Source organism: Scyliorhinus torazame, chromosome 13, assembly GCF_047496885.1.
Source record: "Scyliorhinus torazame isolate Kashiwa2021f chromosome 13, sScyTor2.1, whole genome shotgun sequence".
Taxonomy (NCBI): domain Eukaryota; kingdom Metazoa; phylum Chordata; class Chondrichthyes; order Carcharhiniformes; family Scyliorhinidae; genus Scyliorhinus; species Scyliorhinus torazame.
In genome coordinates, this window is record NC_092719.1 from 227,518,254 (window position 1) to 227,541,909 (window position 23,656).

Here is a 23,656-nt window from a genome sequence, read left to right on the forward strand (position 1 = left end):
AGAGGGAGAGAGAGCAGCAGAGGGAGAGAGAGCAGCAGAGGGAGACGAGAGCAGCAGAGGGAGAGAGAGCAGCAGAGGGAGAGAGAGCAGCAGAGGGAGAGAGAGCAGCAGAGGGAGAGAGAGCAGCAGAGGGAAGAGAGAGCAGCAGAGGGAGAGAGAGAGCAGCAGAGGAGAGAGAGCAGCAGAGGGAGAGAGAGCAGCAGAGAGCAGCAGAGGGAGAGAGAGCAGCAGAGGGAGAGAGAGCAGCAGAGGGAGAGAGAGCAGCAGAGGGAGAGAGAGCAGCAGAGGGAGAGAGAGCAGCAGAGAGAGAGAGAGCAGCAGAGGGAGAGAGAGGAGAGAGAGCAGGGAGAGAGAGAGCAACAGCGAGAGAGAGAGCAGGAGAGAGAGAGAGAGAGCAGGAGAGAGAGAGAGAGCAGGAGAGAGAGAGAGAACAGGAGAGAGAGAGTGAGCAGGAGAGAGAGAGAGAGGAGAGAGAGCAGGAGAGAGGGAGAGAGCAGAGAGAGACAGAGGAGGAGAGAGGGAGAGCAGGGAAGAGAGAGACAGCAGGGAGAGAGAGAGCAGGAAGAGAGAGAGCAGGGAGAGAGAGAGCAGGGAGAGAGAGAGAGCAGGGAGAGAGAGAGAGCAGGAGAGAGAGAGAGCAGGGAGAGAGAGAGCAGGGAGAGAGAGAGCAGGGAGAGAGAGAGCAGGGAGAGAGAGAGCAGGGAGAGGGAGAGCAGGGAGAGGAGAGCAGGGAGAGGGCAGAGCAGGGAGAGGAGAGAGCAGGGAGAGGGAGAGAGAGGGAGAGCAGGGGAGAGAGAGAGAGCAGGGAGAGAGAGAGCAGGGAGAGAGAGAGAGCAGGGAGAGAGAGAGAGCAGGGAGAGAGAGAGAGCAGGGAGAGAGAGAGAGCAGGGAGAGAGAGAGAGCAGGGAGAGAAGAGAGAGCAGGGAGAGAGAGAGAGCAGGGAGGAGAGAGAGAGCAGGGAGAGAGAGAGCAGGGAGAGAGAGAGCAGGGAGAGAGAGCAGGGAGAGAGAGAGCAGGGAGAGAGAGAGAAGGGAGAGAGAGAGCAGGGAGAGAGTGAGAGCAGGAGAGAGAGAGAGCAGTGGAGAGAGAGAGAGCAGGGAGAGAGAGAGAGCAGGGGAGAGAGAGAGAGAGCAGGGAGAGAGAGCAGGAGAGAGAGAGAACAGGGAGAGAGAGAGAACAGGAGAGAGAGAGAGCAGGAGAGAGAGAGAGAGCAGGAGAGAGGGAGAGAGCAGGAGAGAGGGAGAGACAGCAGGGAGGGAGAGAGAGCTAGCAGGAGAGCGAGAGCAGGAGAGAGAGAGAGCAGGAGAGAGAGAGAGCAAGAGAGAGAGAGAGCAGGAGAGAGAGAGAGCAGGAGAGAGAGAGAGCAGGAGAGAGAGAGAGCAGGGAGAGAGAGCAGGAGAGAGAGAGAGCAGGAGAGAGAGAGAGCAGGAGAGAGAGAGCAGCAGAGGGAGAGAGAGGAGAGAGAGCAGGAGACAGAGAGAGCAGGGAGAGAGAGAGCAACAGAGAGAGAGCAGGAGAGAGAGAGAGCAGGAGAGAGAGGGAGAGAGAGCAGGAGAGAGAGTGTGAGCAGGGAGAGAGAGAGCAGGAGAGAGAGAGAGCAGGAGAGAGAGAGAGAGCAGGGAGAGAGAGAGAGCAGGAGGGAGAGAGAGAGAGCAGGAGGGAGAGAGAGAGAGCAGGGAGAGAGAGAGAGCAGGGAGAGAGAGAGAGCAGGGGAGAGAGAGAGAGCAGGGAGAGAGAGAGAGCAGGAGAGAGAGAGAGCAGGGAGAGAGAGAGAGCAGGGAGAGAGAGAGAGCAGGGAGAGAGAGAGAGCAGGAGAGAGAGAGAGCAGGGAGAGAGAGAGAGCAGGGAGAGAGAGAGAGGAGAGAGAGAGCAGGCGAGAGAGCAGGAGAGAGAGAGAGAGCAGGGCGAGAGAGAGAGCAGGGCGAGAGAGAGAGCAGGGCGAGAGAGAGAGCAGGGCGAGAGAGAGAGCAGGGCGAGAGAGAGAGCAGGGCGAGAGAGAGAGCAGGGGAGAGAGCGAGCAGGGAGAGAGAGAGCAGGGAGAGAGGAGAGAGAGCAGGGAGAGAGAGAGAGCAGGAGAGAGAGAGAGCAGGAGAGAGAGAGAGCAGGGAGAGAGAGAGAGCAGGGAGAGAGAGAGAGCAGGGAGAGAGAGAGAGCAGGGAGAGAGAGAGAGCAGGGAGAGAGAGAGAGCAGGGAGAGAGAGAGAGCAGGGAGAGAGAGAGAGCAGGGAGAGAGAGAGAGCAGGGAGAGAGAGAGAGCAGGGAGAGAGAGAGAGCAGGGAGAGAGAGAGAGCAGGGAGAGAGAGAGAGCAGGGAGAGAGAGAGAGCAGGAGAGAGAGAGAGCAGGGAGAGAGAGAGAGCAGGGAGAGAGAGAGAGCAGGGAGAGAGAGAGAGCAGGGAGAGAGAGAGCAGGGAAGAGAGAGAGCAGGGAAAGAGAGAGCAGGGAGAGAGAGAGAGCAGGGGTAGAGAGAGAGCAGGGGGAGAGAGAGAGAGCAGGGAGAGAGAGAGAGAGCAGGGAGAGAGAGACAGCAGGGAGAGAGAGAGAGAGCAGGGAGAGAGAGAGCAGGGAGAGAGAGAGCAGGGAGAGAGAGAGCAGGAGAGAGAGAGCAGGGAGAGAGAGAGCAGGGAGAGAGAGAGCAGGGAGAGAGAGAGCAGGGAGAGAGAGAGAGAGCAGGAGAGAGGGAGAGCAGGAGAGAGGGAGAGCAGGAGAGAGGGAGAGCAGGAGAGAGGGAGAGCAGGAGAGAGGGAGAGCAGGAGAGAGGGAGAGCAGGAGAGAGAGAGAGCAGGAGAGAGAGAGAGCAGGAGAGAGAGAGAGCAGGAGAGAGAGAGAGCAGGAGAGAGAGAGAGCAGGAGAGAGAGAGAGCAGGAAGAGAGAGAGAGCAGGAGAGAGAGAGCAGCAGAGGAGAGAGAGGAGGAGAGAGAGCAGGAGACAGAGAGAGCAGGGAGAGAGAGAGCAACAGAGAGAGAGCAGGAGGAGAGAGAGAGCAGGCAGAGAGAGAGGGAGAGAGAGCAGGAGAGAGAGTGTGAGCAGGAGAGAGAGAGCAGGAGAGAGAGAGAGAGCAGGAGAGAGAGAGAGAGCAGGAGGGAGAGAGAGAGAGCAGGAGAGAGAGAGAGCAGGGAGAGAGAGAGAGCAGGGAGAGAGAGAGAGCAGGGAGAGAGAGAGAGCAGGGAGAGAGAGAGAGCAGGGAGAGAGAGAGAGCAGGGAGAGAGAGAGGAAGCAGGGAGAGAGAGAGAGCAGGGAGAGAGAGAGAGCAGGGAGAGAGAGAGAGCAGGGAGAGAGAGAGAGTAGGGAGAGAGAGAGAGCAGGGAGAGAGAGAGAGCAGGGAGAGAGAGAGAGCAGGGAGAGAGAGAGAGCAGGGAGAGAGAGAGAGCAGGGAGAGAGAGAGAGGAGAGAGAGAGCAGGCGAGAGAGCAGGAGAGAGAGAGAGAGCAGGGCGAGAGAGAGAGCAGGGGGCGAGAGAGAGAGCAGGGCGAGAGAGAGAGCAGGGCGAGAGAGAGAGCAGGGCGAGAGAGAGAGCAGGGCGAGAGAGAGAGCAGGGCGAGAGAGAGAGCAGGGCGAGAGAGAGAGCAGGGAGAGAGCGAGCAGGGAGAGAGAGAGCAGGGAGAGAGAGAGCAGGAGAGAGAGAGAGAGCAGGGAGAGAGAGAGAGCAGGAGAGAGAGAGAGCAGGGAGAGAGAGAGAGCAGGGAGAGAGAGAGAGCAGGGAGAGAGAGAGGGCAGGGAGAGAGAGAGGGCAGGGAGAGAGAGAGAGCAGGGAGAGAGAGAGAGCAGGGAGAGAGAGAGAGCAGGGAGAGAGAGAGAGAGCAGGGAGAGAGAGAGAGCAGGGAGAGAGAGAGAGCAGGGAGAGAGAGAGAGCAGGGAGAGAGAGAGAGCAGGGAGAGAGAGAGCAGGGAGAGAGAGAGCAGGGAAAGAGAGAGCAGGGAAAGAGAGAGCAGGGGAGAGAGAGAGAGCAGGGGGTAGAGAGAGAGCAGGGGGAGAGAGAGAGAGCAGGGAGAGAGAGAGAGAGCAGGGAGAGAGAGAGAGCAGGGAGAGAGCAGGGAGAGAGAGAGAGCAGGGAGAGAGAGAGCAGGGAGAGAGAGAGCAGGGAGAGAGAGAGCAGGGGAGAGAGAGAGCAGGGAGAGAGAGAGCAGGGAGAGAGAGAGCAGGGAGAGAGAGAGCAGGGAGAGAGAGAGCAGGGAGAGAGAGAGCAGGGAGAGAGAGAGAGAGCAGGAGAGAGGAGAGCAGGAGAGAGGGAGAGCAGGAGAGAGGGAGAGCAGGAGAGAGGGAGAGCAGGAGAGAGGGAGAGCAGGAGAGAGGGAGAGCAGGAGAGAGGGAGAGCAGGAGAGAGGGAGAGCAGGAGAGAGGGAGAGCAGGAGAGAGGGAGAGCAGGAGAGAGAGGGAGAGCAGGAGAGAGGGAGAGCAGGAGAGAGGGAGCAGGGAGAGAGAGAGAGCAGGAGAGAGAGAGCAGGAGAGAGAGAGAGAGAGCAGGGAGAGACAGAGAGAGAACAGGGAGAGAGGGAGAGAGAGAGAGAGAGCAGGAGCGAGAGAGAGAGAGCAGGGAGAGAGAGGGAGAGAGAGCAGGGAGAGAGGGAGAGAGAGAGAGACTGTAGAGAGAGAGAGCAGGCGAGAGAGCAGGAGAGGGAGAGAGCAGGAGAGAGAGAGAGCAGGAGAGAGAGAGAGCTGGAGAGAGAGAGAGCAGGAGAGGGAGAGAGAGAGCAGGAGAGGGAGAGAGAGAGCAGGAGAGGGAGAGAGAGAGCAGGAGAGGGAGAGAGCAGGAGAGAGAGAGAGAGCAGGAGAGAGAGAGCAGGAGAGAGAGAGAGAGGGAGAGCAGGAGAGAGAGAGAGAGAGAGCAGGAGAGGGAGAGAGAGCAGGAGAGGGACGAGAGCAGGAGAGGGAGAGAGCGGGAGAGAGCAGGGAGAGAGAGAGAGCAGGGAGAGAGCAGGAGAGAGAGAGAGAGAGCAGGGAGAGAGAGAGAGAGGGAGCAGGATAGACAGAGAGCAGCAGAGAGAGAGAGAGAGAGAGAGCAGGAGAGAGAGCAGGGGAGAGAGAGAGAGAGAGAGAGAGAGAGAGAGAGAGAGAGAGAGAGAGAGAGAGAGAGAGAGAGAGAGAGAGAGAGAGAGAGAGAGAGAGAGAGAGAGAGAGAGAGAGAGAGAGAGAGAGAGGAGACAGAGAGAGAGAGTAGGAGACAGAGAGGAGAGTAGGAGACAGAGAGAGAGTAGGAAGACAGAGAGAGAGTAGGAGACAGAGAGAGAGTAGGAGACAGAGAGAGAGTAGGAGACAGAGAGAGAGTAGGAGACAGAGAGAGAGTAGGAGACAGAGAGAGAGTAGGAGACAGAGAGAGAGTAGGAGACAGAGAGAGAGTAGGAGACAGAGAGAGAGAGTAGGAGACAGAGAGAGAGAGTAGGAGACAGAGAGAGAGTAGGAGACAGAGAGAGAGTAGGAGACAGAGAGAGAGTAGGAGACAGAGAGAGAGTAGGAGACAGAGAGAGAGTAGGAGACAGAGAGAGAGTAGGAGACAGAGAGAGAGTAGGAGACAGAGAGAGAGTAGGAGACAGAGAGAGAGCAGGAGAGAGAGAGCAGGGAGAGAGAGAGAGCAGGGAGAGAGAGAGAGCAGGGAGAGAGAGAGCAGGGAGAGAGAGAGCAGGGAGAGAGAGAGAGCAGGGAGAGAGAGAGAGCAGGGAGAGAGAGAGAGAGCAGGGAGAGAGAGAGAGAGCAGGGAGAGAGAGAGAGAGCAGGGAGAGAGAGAGAGAGCAGGGAGAGAGAGAGAGAGAGCAGGAGAGAGAGAGAGAGAGCAGGGAGAGAGAGAGAGGAGCAGGGAGAGAGAGAGAGCAGGGAGAGAGAGAGAGCAGGGAGAGAGAGAGAGCAGGAGAGAGAGAGAGCAGGGAGAGAGAGAGAGCAGGGGGGAGAGAGAGAGCAGGGGGAGAGAGAGAGCAGGGGAGAGAGAGAGCAGGGGGAGAGAGAGAGCAGGGAGAGAGAGAGAGCAGGGAGAGAGAGAGAGCAGGGAGAGAGAGAGAGCAGGGAGAGAGAGAGCGCAGGGAGAGGGAGAGAGCAGGGAGAGAGAGAGAGCAGGGCGAGAGAGAGAGCAGGGAGAGCAGGGAGAGAGAGAGAGCAGGGAGAGAGAGCAGGGAGAGAGAGAGAGAGCAGGGAGAGAGAGAGAGAGCAGGGGGAGAGAGAGAGAGAGCAGGGGGAGAGAGAGCAGGGAGAGAGAGAGCAGGGGAGAGAGAGAGCAGGGAGAGAGAGAGCAGGGAGAGAGCAGGAAGAGAGAAAGCAGGGATAGAGAGAGAGCAGGGAGAGAGAGAGCAGGAGAGAGGGAGAGCAGGAGAGAGGGAGAGCAGGAGAGAGGGAGAGCAGGAGAGAGGGAGAGCAGGAGAGAGGGAGAGCAGGAGAGAGGGAGAGCAGGAGAGAGGGAGCAGGGGAGAGAGAGAGAGCAGGAGAGAGAGAGAGCAGAGAGAGAGAGAGAGAGAGAGAGAGAGCAGGGAGAGACAGAGAGAGAGCAGGGAGAGAGGGAGAGAGAGAGAGAGAGAGCAGGAGCGAGAGAGAGAGAGCAGGGAGGGAGAGAGAGAGAGCAGGGAGGGAGAGAGAGCAGGGAGGGAGAGAGAGAGAGCAGGGAGGGAGAGAGAGCAGGGAGAGAGAGAGCAGGGAGAGAGAGAGAGAGAGAGAGCAGGGAGAGAGGGAGAGAGAGCAGGGAGAGAGGGAGAGAGAGAGACCTGTAGAGAGAGAGAGCAGGCGAGAGAGCAGGAGAGAGAGAGAGCAGGAGTGGGAGAGAGCAGGAGAGGGAGAGAGAGAGCAGGAGAGAGAGAGAGCAGGAGAGAGAGAGAGAGCAGGAGAGAGAGAGAGAGAGAGAGAGCAGGAGAGAGAGAGAGAGAGAGCAGGAGAGAGCGAGAGCAGGAGAGAGAAGAGAGAGCGCAGGAGAGAGAGAGAGAGCAGGAGTGGGAGAGAGAGCAGGAGAGGGAGAGAGCAGGAGAGGGAGAGAGCAGGAGAGGGAGTAGGGAGAGAGAGAGAGCAGGGAGAGAGTAGGAGAGAGAGAGGAGCAGGATAGAAAGAGAGCAGCAGAGAGAGAGAGAGAGCAGGGAGAGAGAGAGAGAGGAGCAGGATAGAGAGAGAGCAGCAGAGAGAGAGAGAGAAGGAGACAGAGAGAGAGTAGGAGACAGAGAGAGAGTAGGAGACAGAGAGAGAGTAGGAGACAGAGAGAGAGTAGGAGACAGAGAGAGTAGGAGACAGAGAGAGAGTAGGAGACAGAGAGAGAGTAGGAGACAGAGAGAGTAGGAGACAGAGAGAGAGTAGGAGACAGAGAGAGAGTAGGAGACAGAGAGGGAGTAGGAGACAGAGAGGGAGTAGGAGACAGAGAGGGGAGTAGGAGACAGAGAGGGAGTAGGAGACAGAGAGGAGAGCAGGACAGAGAGAGAGCAGGACAGAGAGAGAGCAGGACAGAGAGAGAGCAGGACAGAGAGAGAGCAGGACAGAGAGAGAGCAGGACAGAGAGAGAGCAGGACAGAGAGAGGGCAGGACAGAGAGAGGGCAGGACAGAGAGAGGGCAGGACAGAGAGAGGGCAGGACAGAGAGAGGGCAGGACAGAGAGAGGGCAGGACAGAGAGAGGGCAGGACAGAGAGAGGGCAGGACAGAGAGAGGGCAGGACAGAGAGAGGGCAGGACAGAGAGAGGGCAGGACAGAGAGAGGGCAGGACAGAGAGAGGGCAGGACAGAGAGAGGGCAGGACAGAGAGAGGGCAGGACAGAGAGAGGGCAGGACAGAGAGAGGGCAGGACAGAGAGAGGGCAGGACAGAGAGAGGGCAGGACAGAGAGAGGGCAGGACAGAGAGAGGGCAGGACAGAGAGAGGGCAGGACAGAGAGAGGCAGGACAGAGAGAGGGCTGGACAGAGAGAGGGCAGGACAGAGAGAGGTCAGGACAGAGAGAGAGCAGGACAGAGAGAGAGCAGGACAGAGAGAGAGCAGGACAGAGAGAGAGCAGGACAGAGAGAGAGCAGGACAGAGAGAGAGCAGGACAGAGAGAGAGCAGGACAGAGAGAGAGCAGGACAGAGAGAGAGCAGGACAGAGAGAGAGCAGGACAGAGAGAGAGCAGGACAGAGAGAGAGCAGGACAGAGAGAGAGCAGGACAGAGAGAGAGCAGGGACAGAGAGAGAGCAGGACGAGAGAGAGCAGGACCGAGAGAGAGCAGGACCGAGAGAGAGCAGGAACGAGAGAGAGCAGGACCGAGAGAGAGCAGGACTGAGAGAGAGGAGCAGGGAGAGAGAGAGAGCAGGGAGAGAGAGAGAGCAGGAGAGAGAGAGAGCAGGGAGAGAAGAGAGAGCAGGGAGAGAGAGAGCAGGGGGAGAGAGAGAGCAGGGAGAGAGAGAGAGCAGGGAGAGAGAGAGAGCAGGGGGAGAGAGAGAGCAGGGAGAGAGAGAGAGAGAGAGCAGGGAGAGAGACCTGTAGAGAGAGAGCAGGGAGAGGGAGAGAGAGAGAGAGAGAGCAGGAGAGAGAGAGAGAGAGAGCAGGAGAGAGCGAGAGCAGGAGAGAGAAGAGAGAGCGCAGGAGAGAGAGAGAGAGCAGGAGTGGGAGAGAGAGCAGGAGAGGAGAGAGCAGGAGAGGAGAGAGCAGGAGAGGGAGAGAGCAGGAGAGGGAGTAGGGAGAGAGAGAGAGCAGGGAGAGAGTAGGAGAGAGAGAGGGAGCAGGATAGAAGAGAGCAGCAGAGAGAGAGAGAGAGCAGGGAGAGAGAGAGAGAGGGAGCAGGATAGAGAGAGAGCAGCAGAGAGAGAGAGAAGGAGACAGAGAGAGAGTAGGAGACAGAGAGAGAGTAGGAGACAGAGAGAGAGTAGGAGACAGAGAGAGTAGGAGACAGAGAGAGAGTAGGAGACAGAGAGAGAGTAGGAGACAGAGAGAGAGTAGGAGACAGAGAGAGAGTAGGAGACAGAGAGGAGTAGGAGACAGAGAGGGAGTAGGAGACAGAGAGGAGTAGGAGACAGAGAGGGAGTAGGAGACAGAGAGAGAGCAGGGACAGAGAGAGAGCAGGACAGAGAGAGAGCAGGACAGAGAGAGAGCAGGACAGAGAGAGAGAGCAGGACAGAGAGAGAGCAGGACAGAGAGAGAGCAGGACAGAGAGAGAGCAGGACAGAGAGAGGGCAGGACAGAGAGAGGGAGGACAGAGAGAGGGCAGGACAGAGAGAGGGCAGGACAGAGAGAGGGCAGGACAGAGAGAGGGCAGGACAGAGAGAGGGCAGGACAGAGAGAGGGCAGGGACAGAGAGAGGGCAGGGACAGAGAGAGGGCAGGACAGAGAGAGGGCAGGACAGAGAGAGGGCAGGACAGAGAGAGGGCAGGACAGAGAGAGGGCAGGACAGAGAGAGGGCCAGGACAGAGAGAGGGCAGGACAGAGAGAGGGCAGGACAGAGAGAGGGCAGGACAGAGAGAGGGCAGGACAGAGAGAGGGCAGGACAGAGAGAGGGCAGGACAGAGAGAGGGCAGGACAGAGAGAGGGCAGGACAGAGAGAGGGCAGGACAGAGAGAGGTCAGGACAGAGAGAGAGCAGGACAGAGAGGAGAGCAGGACAGAGAGAGAGCAGGACAGAGAGAGAGCAGGACAGAGAGAGAGCAGGACAGAGAGAGAGCAGGACAGAGAGAGAGCAGGACAGAGAGAGAGCAGGACAGAGAGAGAGCAGGACAGAGAGAGAGCAGGACAGAGAGAGAGCAGGACAGAGAGAGAGCAGGACAGAGAGAGAGCAGGACCGAGAGAGAGCAGGACCGAGAGAGAGCAGGAACGAGAGAGAGCAGGACGAGAGAGAGTAGGACTGAGAGAGAGAGCAGGGAGAGAGAGAGAGCAGGGAGAGAGAGAGAGCAGGGAGAGAGAGAGAGCAGGAGAGAGAGAGAGCAGGAGAGAGAGAGAGCAGGGAGAGAGAGAGAGCAGGGAGAGAGAGAGAGCAGGGGAGAGAGAGAGCAGGGAGAGAGAGAGAGAGAGAGCAGGGAGAGAGAGACCTGTAGAGAGAGCAGGTGAGAGGGAGAGAGAGAGAGAGAGAGCAGGGAGAGAGAGAGAGAGAGAGCAGGGCGAGAGAGAGAGAGAGAGCAGGGCGAGAGAGAGAGAGAGCAGGGGAGAGAGAGAGAGAGAGCAGGGCGAGAGAGAGAGAGAGAGCAGGGCGAGAGAGAGAGAGAGAGCAGGGCGGAGAGAGAGAGAGAGAGCAGGCGAGAGAGAGAGAGAGAGCAGGGCGAGAGAGAGAGAGAGAGCAGGGCGAGAGAGAGAGAGAGAGCAGGGCGAGAGAGAGAGAGAGAGCAGGGCGAGAGAGAGAGAGAGAGCAGGGCGAGAGAGAGAGAGAGAGCAGGCGAGAGAGAGAGAGAGAGCAGGGCGAGAGAGAGAGAGAGAGCAGGGCGAGAGAGAGAGAGAGAGCAGGGCGAGAGAGAGAGAGAGAGCAGGGCGAGAGAGAGAGAGAGAGAGCAGGGCGAGAGAGAGAGAGAGAGCAGGGCGAGAGAGAGAGAGAGAGGCGAGGGCGAGAGAGAGAGAGCAGGGGCGAGAGAGAGAGAGCAGGGCGAGAGAGAGAGAGCAGGGCGAGAGAGAGAGAGCAGGGCGAGAGAGAGAGAGCAGGGCGAAGAGAGAGAGAGCAGGGCGAGAGAGAGAGAGCAGGGCGAGAGAGAGAGAGCAGGGCGAGAGAGAGAGAGCAGGGCGAGAGAGAGAGAGCACGGCGAGAGAGAGAGAGCAGGGCGAGAGAGGAGAGAGCAGGGCGAGAGAGAGAGAGCAGGCGAGAGAGAGAGAGCAGGGCGAGAGAGAGAGAGCAGGGCGAGAGAGAGAGAGCAGGGCGAGAGAGAGAGAGCAGGGCGAGAGAGAGAGAGCAGGGAGAGAGAGAGAGAGCAGGGAGAGAGAGAGAGAGCAGGGAGAGAGAGAGAGCAGGGGAGAGAGAGAGAGCAGGGAGAGAGAGAGAGCAGGGAGAGGGGAGAGAGCAGGGAGAGGGAGAGAGCAGGGAGAGGGAGAGAGCAGGGAGAGAGAGAGAGCAGGGAGAGAGAGAGAGCAGGGAGAGAGAGAGAGAGCAGGGAGAGAGAGAGAGCAGGGAGAGAGAGAGAGCAGGGGGAGAGAGAGCAGGGGGAGAGAGAGCAGGGGGAGAGAGAGCAGGGGGAGAGAGAGCAGGGAGAGAGAGAGCAGGGAGAGAGAGAGCTGGGAGAGAGAAAGCAGGGATAGAGAGAGAGCAGGGAGAGAGGGAGAGCAGGAGAGAGGGAGAGCAGGAGAGAGGGAGAGCAGGAGGAGAGAGGGAGAGCAGGAGAGAGGGAGCAGGGAGAGAGAGAGAGAGCAGGAGAGAGAGAGAGCAGGAGAGAGAGAGGAGGAGAGAGAGAGAGCAGGGAGAGACAGAGAGAGAGCAGGGAGAGAGGGAGAGAGAGAGAGAGAGAGCAGGAGCGAGAGAGAGAGAGAGCAGGGAGGGAGAGAGAGAGAGCAGGGAGGGAGAGAGAGCAGGGAGAGAGAGAGCAGGGAGAGAGAGAGAGAGAGAGAGAGCAGGGAGAGAGAGGGAGAGAGAGCAGGGAGAGAGGGAGAGAGAGAGAGACCTGTAGAGAGAGAGAGCAGGCGAGAGAGCAGGAGAGAGAGAGAGCAGGAGAGAGAGAGAGCAGGAGAGAGAGAGAGCATGAGAGGAGAGAGAGCATGAGAGGGAGAGAGAGAGAGCAGGAGAGAGAGAGCAGGAGAGAGAGAGAGCAGGAGAGAGAGAGAGAGCAGGAGAGAGAGAGAGAGAGAGCAGGAGAGAGAGAGAGAGCAGGAGAGAGCGAGAGCAGGAGAGAGAAGAGAGAGCGCAGGAGAGAGAGAGAGAGAGCGCAGGAGAGAGAGAGAGAGAGAGCAGGAGTGGGAGAGAGAGCAGGAGAGGGAGAGAGGAGAGGGAGAGAGCAGGAGAGGGAGTAGGGAGAGAGAGAGAGCAGGGAGAGAGTAGGAGAGAGAGAGAGAGCAGGGAGAGAGAGAGAGAGGGAGCAGGATAGAGAGAGAGCAGCAGAGAGAGAGAGAGAGAGAGAGCAGGAGAGAGAGCAGGGGAGAGAGAGAGAGAGAGAGAGAGAGTAGGAGACAGAGAGAGAGTAGGAGACAGAGAGGGAGTAGGAGACAGAGAGAGAGCAGGACAGAGAGAGAGCAGGACAGAGAGAGGGCAGGACAGAGAGAGGGCAGGACAGAGAGAGGGAGGACAGAGAGAGGGCAGGACAGAGAGAGGGCAGGAAGAGAGAGGCAGGACAGAGAGAGGGCAGGACAGAGAGAGGCAGGACAGAGAGAGGCAGCAGAGAGAGGTCAGGACAGAGAGAGGGTCAGGACAGAGAGAGGTCAGGACAGAGAGAGGTCAGACAGAGAGAGGTCAGGACAGAGAGAGGTCAGGACAGAGAGAGAGCAGGACAGAGAGAGAGCAGGACAGAGAGAGAGCAGGACAGAGAGAGAGGCAGGACAGAGAGAGAGCAGGACAGAGAGAGAGCAGGACAGAGAGAGAGCAGGACAGAGAGAGAGCAGGACAGAGAGAGAGCAGGACAGAGAGAGAGCAGGACAGAGAGAGAGCAGGACAGAGTGAGAGCAGGACAGAGAGAGAGCAGGACAGAGAGAGAGCAGGACAGAGAGAGAGCAGGACAGAGAGAGAGCAGGACAGAGAGAGAGCAGGACAGAGAGAGAGCAGGACAGAGAGAGAGCAGGAGAGAGAGAGCAGGAGAGAGAGAGAGAGCAGCAGAGGAGAGAGAGCAGCAGAGGGAGAGAGAGCAGCAGAGGGAGAGAGAGCAGCAGAGGGAGAGAGAGCAGCAGAGGGAGAGAGGAGAGAGCAGAGAGAGAGGAGGAGAGAGGGAGAGCAGAAGAGAGGGAGAGCAGGGAGAGAGAGAGGAGGAGAGAGGAGAGGAGAGAGGGAGAGCAGGGGAGAGAGAGAGAGAGAGCAGGGAGAGAGAGAGAGCAGGGAGAGAGAGAGAGCAGGGAGAGAGAGAGAGCAGGGAGAGAGAGAGAGCAGGGAGAGAGAGGAGAGCAGGGAGAGAGAGAGAGCAGGGACAGAGAGAGAGCAGGACAGAGAGAGAGCAGGACAGAGAGGCAAGAGCAGGACAGAGAGAGAGCAGGGACAGAGAGAGAGCAGGACAGAGAGAGAGCAGGACAGAGAGAGAGCAGGACGAAGAGAGAGAGCAGGACAGAGAGAGCAGGACAGAGAGAGAGCAGGACAGAGAGGAGAGCAGGACAGAGAGAGAGCAGGACAGAGAGAGAGCAGGACAGAGAGAGAGCAGGACAGAGAGAGAGCAGGACAGAGAGAGAGCAGGACAGAGAGAGAGCAGCAGAGAGAGCAGGAGAGAGAGAGCAGGAGAGAGAGAGAGCAGCAGAGGGAGAGAGAGCAGCAGAGGGAGAGAGAGCAGCAGAGGGAGAGAGAGCAGCAGAGGGAGAGAGAGCAGCAGAGGAGAGAGCAGCAGAGGGAGAGAGAGCAGCAGAGGGAGAGAGAGCAGCAGAGGGAGAGAGAGCAGCAGAGGAAGAGAGAGCAGCAGAGGGAGAGAGCAGGAGAGAGCAGAGAGAGAGGAGGAGAGAGGGAAAGCAGAAGAGAGGGAGAGCAGGGAGAGAGAGAGGAGGAGAGAGGGAGAGGAGAGAGGGAGAGCAGGGAGAGAGAGAGAGAGAGAGCAGGGAGAGAGAGAGAGCAGGGAGAGAGAGAGAGCAGGGAGAGAGTAGGATAGAGAGAGAGAGCAGGGAGAGAGAGAGAGAGAGAGGGAGCAGGATAGAGAGGGAGCAGGATAGAGAGAGAGCAGCAGAGAGAGCGAGAGAGAGTAGGAGAGAGAGAGAGAGTAGGAGAGAGAGAGAGAGAGTAGGAGAGAGAGAGAGAGAGTAGGAGAGAGAGAGAGAGTAGGAGAGAGAGAGAGAGTAGGAGAGAGAGAGAGAGTAGGAGAGAGAGAGAGAGTAGGAGAGAGAGAGAGAGTAGGAGAGAGAGAGAGTAGGAGAGAGAGAGAGAGAGTAGGAGAGAGAGAGAGAGAGTAGGAGAGAGAGAGAGAGAGTAGGAGAGAGAGAGAGAGTAGGAGAGAGAGAGAGAGTAGGAGACAGAGAGAGAGTAGGAGACAGAGAGAGAGTAGGAGACAGAGAGAGAGTAGGAGACAGAGAGAGAGTAGGAGACAGAGAGAGAGCAGGACAGAGAGAGAGCAGGACAGAGAGAGAGCAGGACAGAGATGAGAGCAGGACAGAGAGAGAGCAGGACAGAGAGAGAGCAGGACAGAGAGAGAGCAGGAGACAGAGAGAGCAGGAGACAGAGAGAGCAGGGAGAGAGAGAGGAACAGAGAGAGAGAGCAGGAGAGAGAGAAAGAGCAGGGAGAGAGAGAGAGCAGGAGAGAGAGAGTGAGCAGGAGAGAGAGAGAGCAGGAGAGATAGATAGAGCAGGAGAGAGATATAGAGCAGGGGGAGAGCGAGAGAGCAGGGAGAGATAGAGCAGGAGAGAGGGAGAGAGAGAGAGAGAGCAGGAGACTGAGAGAGAGCAGGGAGAGAGAGAGAGCAAGAGAGAGAGAGAGCAGGAGACAGAGAGAGAGCAGGGAGAGAGCGAGAGCAGGAGACAGAGAGAGAGCAGGAGACAGAGAGCAAGAGAGAGAGAGAGCAGGGGACAGAGAGAGAGCAGGAGAGAGAGAGAGCAGGAGAGAGAGAGAGAGCAGAGAGAGAGAGAGAGGAGGAGAGAGGGAGAGCAGAAGAGAGGAGAGCAGGGAGAGAGAGAGAGAGAGAGAGAGCAGGGAGAGAGAGAGCAGGGAGAGAGAGAGCAGGGAGAGAGAGAGCAGGGAGAGAGAGAGCAGGGAGAGAGAGAGCAGGGAGAGAGAGAGCAGGGAGAGAGAGAGCAGGGAGAGAGAGAGCAGGGAGAGAGAGAGCAGGGAGAGAGAGAGCAGGAGAGAGAGAGCAGGGAGAGAGAGAGCAGGGAGAGAGAGAGCAGGGAGAGAGAGAGCAGGGAGAGAGAGAGCAGGGAGAGAGAGAGCAGGGAGAGAGAGAGCAGGGAGAGAGAGAGCAGGGAGAGAGAGAGCAGGGAGAGAGAGAGCAGGGAGAGAGAGAGCAGGGAGAGAGAGAGCAGGGAGAGAGAGAGCAGGGAGAGAGAGAGCAGGGAGAGAGAGCATGGAGAGAGAGAGCTACAGAGAGAGAGCAGGGAGAGAGAGAGTGAGAGAGCAGGGAGAGAGAGAGCAGGGAGAGAGAGAGAGAGAGAGAGCAGGGAGAGAGAGAGAGTGAGAGCAGGGAGAGAGAGAGAGAGAGCAGGGAGAGAGAGAGAGAGCAGGGAGAGAGAGAGAGCAGGGAGAGAGAGAGAGCAGGGGGAGAGAGAGAGAGCAGGGAGAGAGAGAGAGCAGGGAGAGAGAGAGCAGGGAGAGAGAGAGAGCAGGGAGAGAGAGAGAGAGCAGGGAGAGAGAGAGCGCAGGGAGAGAGAGAGAGAGAGCAGGGAGAGAGAGAGCGCAGGGAGAGAGAGAGAGAGCAGGGAGACAGAGAGCAACTGAGAGAGAGCAACAGAGAGAGAGAGCAACAGAGAGAGAGAGCAACAGAGAGAGAGAGCAACAGAGAGAGAGAGCAACAGAGAGAGAGAGCAACAGAGAGAGAGAGCAACAGAGAGAGAGAGCAACAGAGAGAGAGCAACAGAGAGAGAGAGAGAGCAGGAAGAGAGAGAGAGAAGAGAGAGAGAGAGAGCAGGAGAGAGAGAGAGAGAGCAGGAGAGAGAGAGAGAGAGAGAGCAGGAGAGAGTGAGCAGGAGAGATAGAGCAGGAGAGAGAGAGAGCAGGGGGAGAGTGAGAGAGCAGGGAGAGAGAGAGCAGGGAGAGAGAGAGAGAGAGCAGGGAGAGAGAGAGAGCAGGGAGAGAGAGAGCAGGGAGAGAGAGCAACAGAGAGAGAGAGCAACAGAGAGAGAGAGCAGGAGAGAGAGAGAGCAGGAGAGAGAGAGAGCAGGAGAGAGAGAGAGAGAGAGAGCAGGAGAGAGAGAGAGCAGGAGAGAGAGAGAGCAGGAGAGAGAGATAGAGCAGGAGAGAGATAGAGAGCAGGGGGAGAGCGAGAGAGCAGGGAGAGAGAGATAGAGCAGGGAGAGAGAGATAGAGCAGGGAGAGAGAGATAGAGCAGGGAGAGAGAGATAGAGCAGGGAGAGAGATAGAGCAGGGAGAGAGATAGAGCAGGGAGAGAGCGATGAGAGCAGGGAGAGAGCGAGAGAGAGCAGGGAGAGAGCGAGAGCAGGAGACAGAGAGAGCAGGAGACAGAGAGAGAGCAGGGAGAGAGAGCAAGAGAGAGAGCAGGGGACAGAGAGAGAGCAGGAGAGAGAGAGAGGGAGAGAGCAGGGAGAGAGAGAGAGGAGGAGGAGAGAGGGAGAGCAGAAGAGAGGGAGAGCAGGGAGAGAGAGAGAGAGAGAGAGCAGGGAGAGAGAGAGAGAGGAGGAGAGAGGGAGAGGAGAGAGGGAGAGCAGGGAGGGAGAGAGAGAGAGAGAGAGCAGGGAGAGAGAGAGCAGGGAGAGAGAGAGCAGGGAGAGAGAGAGCAGGGAGAGAGAGAGCAGGGAGAGAGAGAGCAGGGAGAGAGAGAGCAGGGAGAGAGAGAGCAGGAGAGAGAGAGCAGGGAGAGAGAGAGAGGGAGAGCAGGGAGAGAGAGAGAGGGAGAGCAGGGAGAGAGAGAGAGAGCAGGGAGAGAGAGAGAGAGCAGGGAGAGAGAGAGAGAGCAGGGAGAGAGAGAGAGAGCAGGGAGAGAGAGAGCAGGGAGAGAGAGAGCAGGGAGAGAGAGAGAGAGCAGGGAGAGAGAGAGAGCAGGGAGAGAGAGAGAGCAGGGAGAGAGAGAGAGCAGGGAGAGAGAGAGAGCAGAGAGAGAGAGAGAGCAGGGAGAGAGAGAGAGCAGGGAGAGTGAGAGAGCAGGGAGAGAGAGAGAGCAGGGAGAGAGAGAGCAGGGAGAGAGAGAGCAGGGAGAGAGAGAGCAGGGAGAGAGAGAGCAGGGAGAGTGAGAGCAGGGCGAGAGAGAGAGCAGGGCGAGAGAGAGAGCAGGGCGAAGAGAGAGAGCAGGGCGAGAGAGAGAGCAGGGCGAGAGAGAGAGCAGGGAGAGAGAGAGAGCAGGGAGAGAGAGAGAGCAGGGAGAGAGAGAGAGCAGGGGGAGAGAGAGAGCAGGGGGAGAGAGAGAGCAGGGGGAGAGAGAGAGCAGGGGGAGAGAGAGAGCAGGGGGAGAGAGAGAGCAGGGGGAGAGAGAGAGCAGGGGGAGAGAGAGAGCAGGGGGAGAGAGAGAGAGCAGGGGGAGAGAGAGAGAGCAGGGGGAGAGAGAGAGAGCAGGGGGAGAGAGAGAGAGCAGGGGGAGAGAGAGAGAGCAGGGGGAGAGAGAGAGAGCAGGGGGAGAGAGAGAGAGCAGGGGGAGAGAGAGAGAGCAGGGGGAGAGAGAGAGAGCAGGGGGAGAGAGAGAGAGCAGGGAGAGAGAGAGCAGGGAGAGAGAGAGCAGGGAGAGAGAGAGCAGGGAGAGAGAGAGCAGGGAGAGAGAGAGCAGGGAGAGAGAGAGCAGGGAGAGAGAGCAGGGAGAGAGAGAGAGCAGGGAGAGAGAGAGAGCAGGGAGAGAGAGAGAGCAGGGAGAGAGAGAGAGCAGGGAGAGAGAGAGAGCAGGGAGAGAGAGAGAGCAGGGAGAGAGAGAGAGAAGGGGGAGAGAGAGAGAAGGGGGAGAGAGAGAGAAGGGGGAGAGAGAGAGCAGGGGGAGAGAGAGAGCAGGGGGAGAGAGAGCAGGGGGAGAGAGAGAGCAGGGGGAGAGAGAGAGCAGGGGGAGAGAGAGAGCAGGGGGAGAGAGAGAGCAGGGGGAGAGAGAGAGAGCAGGGGGAGAGGACATGACTGAGACTGAGTGTGTGCCAGGGAGGTGGGGGGGAGGGACTGAGAGAGTGAGAGGTCAGAGTGAGAGTCTGGAATAGAGAGTGCAAGAGCAACCTGGGTGAGTAACAGAATCCTTGCGGAGGTCAGAGAGAGAGTAACGAAGCAACTCGAAATGTGACAGCTGGAGTTCAGGTGTGAGGTTAGCCTCTGTGGATGTGAGAAAGATGAATCAGAATACATCGCTAATGGCGAAAGTGAGGAACTGTGGAGTGGGAAAGTGAACAAGGTGCTCACAAATGAGTAAAAGCTGGTAATGGATACAGAAAATCACCAAACCATCCAATGGAATGTTGGCCGTTGTCCTAAGAGGCTAGGCTATAACGGGGAGGAATTGATACTTCAGTTCTGCAGAGACTCAGTCAGACTCCGACTGGAGTTACCAGGTTCAGGCCTGGGACTCTGTACTTCAGGAAGGAGAGATTGACCTTGGAGAGGGCACAGCATAGATTCCCCAGGATGACCCGGGGAGAAGAGGGTTAAATTCGGAGGTCTGTTTGTAGTTGACGAGGGAAGACTTGATTTACATTCTTCCATGGGATGTTACCCTTGAACGGAGAGCTTCCCTCGGCCATTTCAAAGTCACCCTCATTGCTGTGGGTCTGGGGTCACACGTAGGCCGTCACGGTAAGGACGGCAGATTTATTTCCCTGAAGGACATTCGTGAACCTTATGGTTTTATTTCTTTTGATCTTTTTTGAGATAGCCCCCTACCAGGCCAACTCCCCACCCTATCCCCGGAACACCACCTACCCTTTGGACTGTGGGAGGAATCCGGAGCGCCCGGAGGAAACCCACGCGGACACGGGGAGAACATGCAGACTCCGCACAGACAGTGACCCAACGGGGAATCGAACCTGGAGCTGTGAAGCAACAGTGCTAACCACTGTGCCATCGTGCCGACCCAGGACCCTGGCGCTGCGAGGTGACAGTGCTAACCCCTGTGCTACCTTGCCGTCCCAGGACCCTGGCGCTGCGAGGTGACAGTGCTAACCCCTGTGCTACCCTGCCGACCCAGGACCCTGGCGCTGCGAGGTGACAGTGCTAACCACTGTGCCATCGTGCCGACCCAGGACCCTGGCGCTGCGAGGTGACAGTGCTAACCCCTGTGCTACCCTGCCGACCCAGGACCCTGGCGCTGCGAGGTGACAGTGCTAACCCCTGTGCCATCGTGCCGACCCAGGACCCTGGCGCTGCGAGGTGACAGTGCTAACCCCTGTGCTACCCTGCCGACCCAGGACCCTGGCGCTGCGAGGTGACAGTGCTAACCCCTGTGCTACCCTGCCGACCCAGGACCCTGGCGCTGCGAGGTGACAGTGCTAACCCCTGTGCTACCCTGCCGACCCAGGACCCTGGCGCTGCGAGGTGACAGTGCTAACCCCTGTGCCATCGTGCCGACCCAGGACCCTGGCGCTGCGAGGTGACAGTGCTAACCCCTGTGCCATCGGGCCGACCCAACCAGATGGGTTTGTAATGAGAGTTTTATGGTCACCGTAAATAAAGGCAGCTTTCAATTTTAATCATTTATTAATTATGGAATATCAATTCCACCAGCTGCGGTGTTGGGATTTGTACCTGTGCCCTAAGACAATAACAATAATAATAATAACATTTATTAGTGTCACACGTAGGCTTACATTAACACTGCAATGAAGTTACTGTGAAAATCCCCTAGTCGCCACATTCCGGCGCCTGTTCGGGTACACAGAGGGAGAATTCAGAATGTCCAATTCACCTAACAGCACGTCTTTCGGGAATTGTGGGAGGAAACCGGAGCACCCGGAGGAAACTCGCGCACACACGGGGAGAACGTGCAGACTCCGCACAGACAGTGATCCAAACCAGGAATCAAACCTGGGACCCCGGAGCTGTGAAACAACAGTGCTGACCACTGTGCTACCCTGCCGCTCATGACCTCTGACTTCTGGATTAACCTGTGCCCCCAAAACAATAACCTCTGGTTAACTCGCCAAATTACATTAGCACTGATGAGGGTATTTTAATAGTTAAAGGATTTGACACAACAGAGACTAAGCTCCTCTGGGTGTCCAGGAGATGGCATCGCAGTGTTACAATTTGAGTGTGTTCATTCAGGGTGATGTCAGGAAGCACATCATCACCCAGAGGAGCAGTGCCCCTCGGTATCCGAGTGGCAGGCCACAAACTGGAGGGGGAATGGAAAATATCACAGCTATGCAGGCGGCCAAGTAAAGATGTTACGAAGGCAAATTCACTCTGTATCTAACCCCGTGCTGTTCCTGGTCTGGGAGTGTTTGACGGGGACAGTGTAGAGGGAGCTTTACTCTGTATCTAACCCCGTGTTGTACCTGCCCTGGGAGTGTTTGATGGGGAGTGTAGAGGGAGCTTTACCCTGTATCTAACTCCGTGCTGTACCTGTCCTGGGAGTGTTTGATGGGGACAGTGTAGAGGGAGCTTTACTCTGTATCTAACCCCGTGCTGTACCTGTCCTGGGAGTGTTTGATGGGGACAGTGCAGAGGGAGCTTTACTCTGTATCTAACCCCGTGCTGTACCTGCCCTGGGAGTGTTTGATGGGGAGTGTAGAGGGAGCTTTACCCTGTATCTAACTCCGTGCTGTACCTGTCCTGGGAGTGTTTGATGGGGACAGTGTAGAGGGAGCTTTACTCTGTATCTAACCCCATGCTGTACCTGTCCTGGGAGTGTTTGATGGGGACAGTGTAGAGGGAGATTTACTCTGTATCTAACCCCGTGCTGTACCTGTCCTGGGAGTGTTTGATGGGGACAGTGTAGGGGGAGCTTTACTCTGTACCTAACCCCGTGCTGTACCTGTCCTGGGAGTGTTTGATGGGGACAGTGCAGAGGGAGCTTTACTCTGTATCTAACTCCGTGCTGTACCTGTCCTGGGAGTGTTTGATGGGGACAGTGTGGAGGGAGCTTTACTCTGTATCTAACCCCGTGCTGTACCTGTCCTGGGTGTGTTTGATGGGGACAGTGCAGAGGGAGCTTTACTCTGTATCTAACCCCGTGCTGTACCTGTCCTGGGAGTGTTTGATGGGGACAGTGCAGAGGGAGCTTTACTCTGTGTCTAGCAGAGGAATGCTGGTGATTGACTTTGTGCTGAAGTTGATTCCTGCTCCTTTGGGAAGAGGTTGCTTACCTGGGTGAGCAGGTTGAAAGTGTAACTGTAAGTGGGCCGTGAATAGACGAACACAGGCAGGGAATAGTTGTTGCTGTGAAGTTCGGACACTCTCAGTGCTTCTTTGACTCGGGACCGGACAAACTTTGTGGCTCTGTCCGTGGATGTCAGCATTTGGTCGAGGTAGATGGAAGGGAAGATGGCGGTGCTGTTCCTCCACAACCACCTGAGCAGATCATTGCGGGAAATCTCCACGTCAGGACACCGTCCGGTGTAATTGGCCCTGTTGTTTTTGTAGTCGTGGTTGTAGCAGTCTGGGAACAGATAGAAACCCCACAAACTGTGTGGGCGGGAGTTCCTGGCCCTTCGCAGGGTCTCCACCATGAACCTCTGTGCTGATTGCTCAAACTCAAACTGGGCTTCCCTGTTGAGTTTAGTCTCGGTCCAGTCTGGGTGTCTTTCAGACACCAGGCGCCGGGAAGTGTTCCGGTAAACCTGTTTGTCTTTCCAGTTTCGAATCCAGAGGGGCCTCCACTCTTCCCAGTCGATCACAGCCAGGCCATTGGTGGTCCGAGATCGCATGTAACGTTCAATGTCCGAGTCCATTGTGGACAGATGCTCCAGGAGACTGCTGTTCTGAGGCACACCCCCATTGACAGGCTGGCGCCCGTGGTAGTAAGGGTATTTGCCCAGTCTCTCCTTGTAGAAAATGGTTAGATTCTGGTTGTAAAAGCCTTCATTTGGAGATGAAATTATGTCAAACATGTTGAGGTTTAGATTGACTGAATGACGGACACAGTCCTGAGTTGGCGCATTCCACACGGTCACAAAGGGTTTGTTCCCAAATCGGGAAGTTTGCTTCAGCTGAGCTCGACTCCTGGATACCAGGAGGGTCACAACACAAGCCAGAGCTCGGGCAACAGAGACGCTTCTTTGGGCCATGGCTTCGCTGCTCTCAGTTACCCTCCCTCCTGCTTCTGGACAAGCTGCGGTTCCAGTTTATACCCACTCCAGATTCTGGAAGATAGAACATTAGCACACGTCAGAAATATCACACTGAATATCCTCCGCAACTCACACCAGAGTGCGCAACAGTCTCAAAAAACAGCCACTTATCCTGAAAACTCCTCCCCTATGTGGGCGGTAGGGTAGCACAGTGGTTAGCACTGTGGCTTCACAGCCCATGGGTCCCAGGTTTAATTCCCGACTTGGGTCACGGAGTCTGTGCGTTCTCCCCGTGTCTGCGTGGGTTTCCTCCGGGTGCTCCGGTTTCCTCCCACAAGTCCCGAGAGACGTGCTGTTAGGTGAATTGGACATTCTGAATTCTCCCTCAGTGACCCCGAACAGGCGCCGGAATGTGGCGACTAGGGGCTTTTCACAGTAACTTCATTGCAGTGTTAATGTAAGCCTACTTGTGACAATAAAGATTATTATTAATTTATCGATGTTGAGGTGGCCACCCACCAAGTTTGCTCGATACCAGTTGTCACACCCATAGCCCCCCATACCCCAACTCCGCCTCATACCCAGTCCCACACACACTGACTCTCACTGGGGTACGGGTCCCACACACACTGACTCTCACTGGGGTACGGGTTCCACACACACACTGACTCTCACTGGGGTACGGGTCCCACACACACTGACTCTCACTGGGGTACGGGTTCCACACACACTGACTCTCACTGGGGTACGGGTCCCGCACACACTGACTCTCACTGGGGTACGGGATCCACACACACTGACTCTCACTGGGGTACGGGTTCCACACACACTGACTCTCACTGGGGTACGGGTCCCACACACACTGACTCTCACTGGGGTACGGGTTCCACACACACTGACTCTCACTGGGGTACGGGATCCACACACACTGACTCTCACTGGGATACAGTTCCACACACACTGACTCTCACTGGGGTGCGGATTCCACACACACTGACTCTCACTGGGGTACGGGTTCCACACACACCGACTCTCACTGGGGTACGGGTCCCAGACACACTGACTCTCATTGGGGTACGGGTTCCACACACACTGACTCTCACTGGGGTACGGGTCCCACACACACTGACTCTCACTGGGGTACGGGTTCCACACACACTGACTCTCACTGGGGTACGGGTCCCACACACACTGACTCTCACTGGGGTACAGTTCCACACACACCGACTCTCACTGGGGTACAGTTCCACACACACTGACCCTCACTGGGATACAGTCCCACACACACTGACCCTCACTGGGATACAGTTCCACACACACTGACTCTCACTGGGGTACGGGTCCCACACACACCGACTCTCACTGGGGTATGGGTCCCACACACTGACTCTCACTGGGGTACGGGTCCCACACACACTGACTCTCACTGGGGTACGGGTTCCACACACACTGACTCTCACTGGGGTACGGGTCCCACACACACTGACTCTCACTGGGGTACGGGTCCCACACACACTGACTCTCACTAGGGTACGGGCCCCACACACACTGACTCTCACTGGGGTACGGGTCCCACACACACTGACGCTCACTGGGATACAGTTGCACACACACTGAGGGTCTGGAGTCACATGTCGGCCAGACCAGGTAAGGACGGCCGATGTCCTTCCCTTTTTAAAAAAAAAAATTTTATTCAAGTTTTCACAAAATATCAACAACAAAATGTAAAAGGAACCCAATCGAATTAAATACAAAACAAAACGCAGTGCCCCCTCCCCCCTATACATAAATATATTAACACCCGCCGAAACACATAGCAAATATATACACCCCCTCAGATCCCCCAGTATAGACAAACAAA

At 57.0% G+C, this 23,656-nt stretch overlaps 1 protein-coding gene across 4 annotated transcripts in view; it reads right to left on the reverse strand.

Annotated features, from left to right (window-relative positions):
- LOC140388656 (hyaluronidase-2-like) overlaps positions 1-23,656 on the reverse strand; it is a 78,488-nt gene that overhangs the window by 16,567 nt on the left and 38,265 nt on the right. For all 4 annotated transcript variants that reach the window (XM_072473134.1, XM_072473133.1, XM_072473136.1 and 1 more), the window contains exon 2: positions 20,872-21,867. In XM_072473134.1, the coding sequence (XP_072329235.1) occupies positions 20,872-21,792 (921 nt within the window). In that variant the 5' untranslated portion in view covers positions 21,793-21,867. The remainder of the gene's footprint in view (positions 1-20,871; positions 21,868-23,656) is intronic.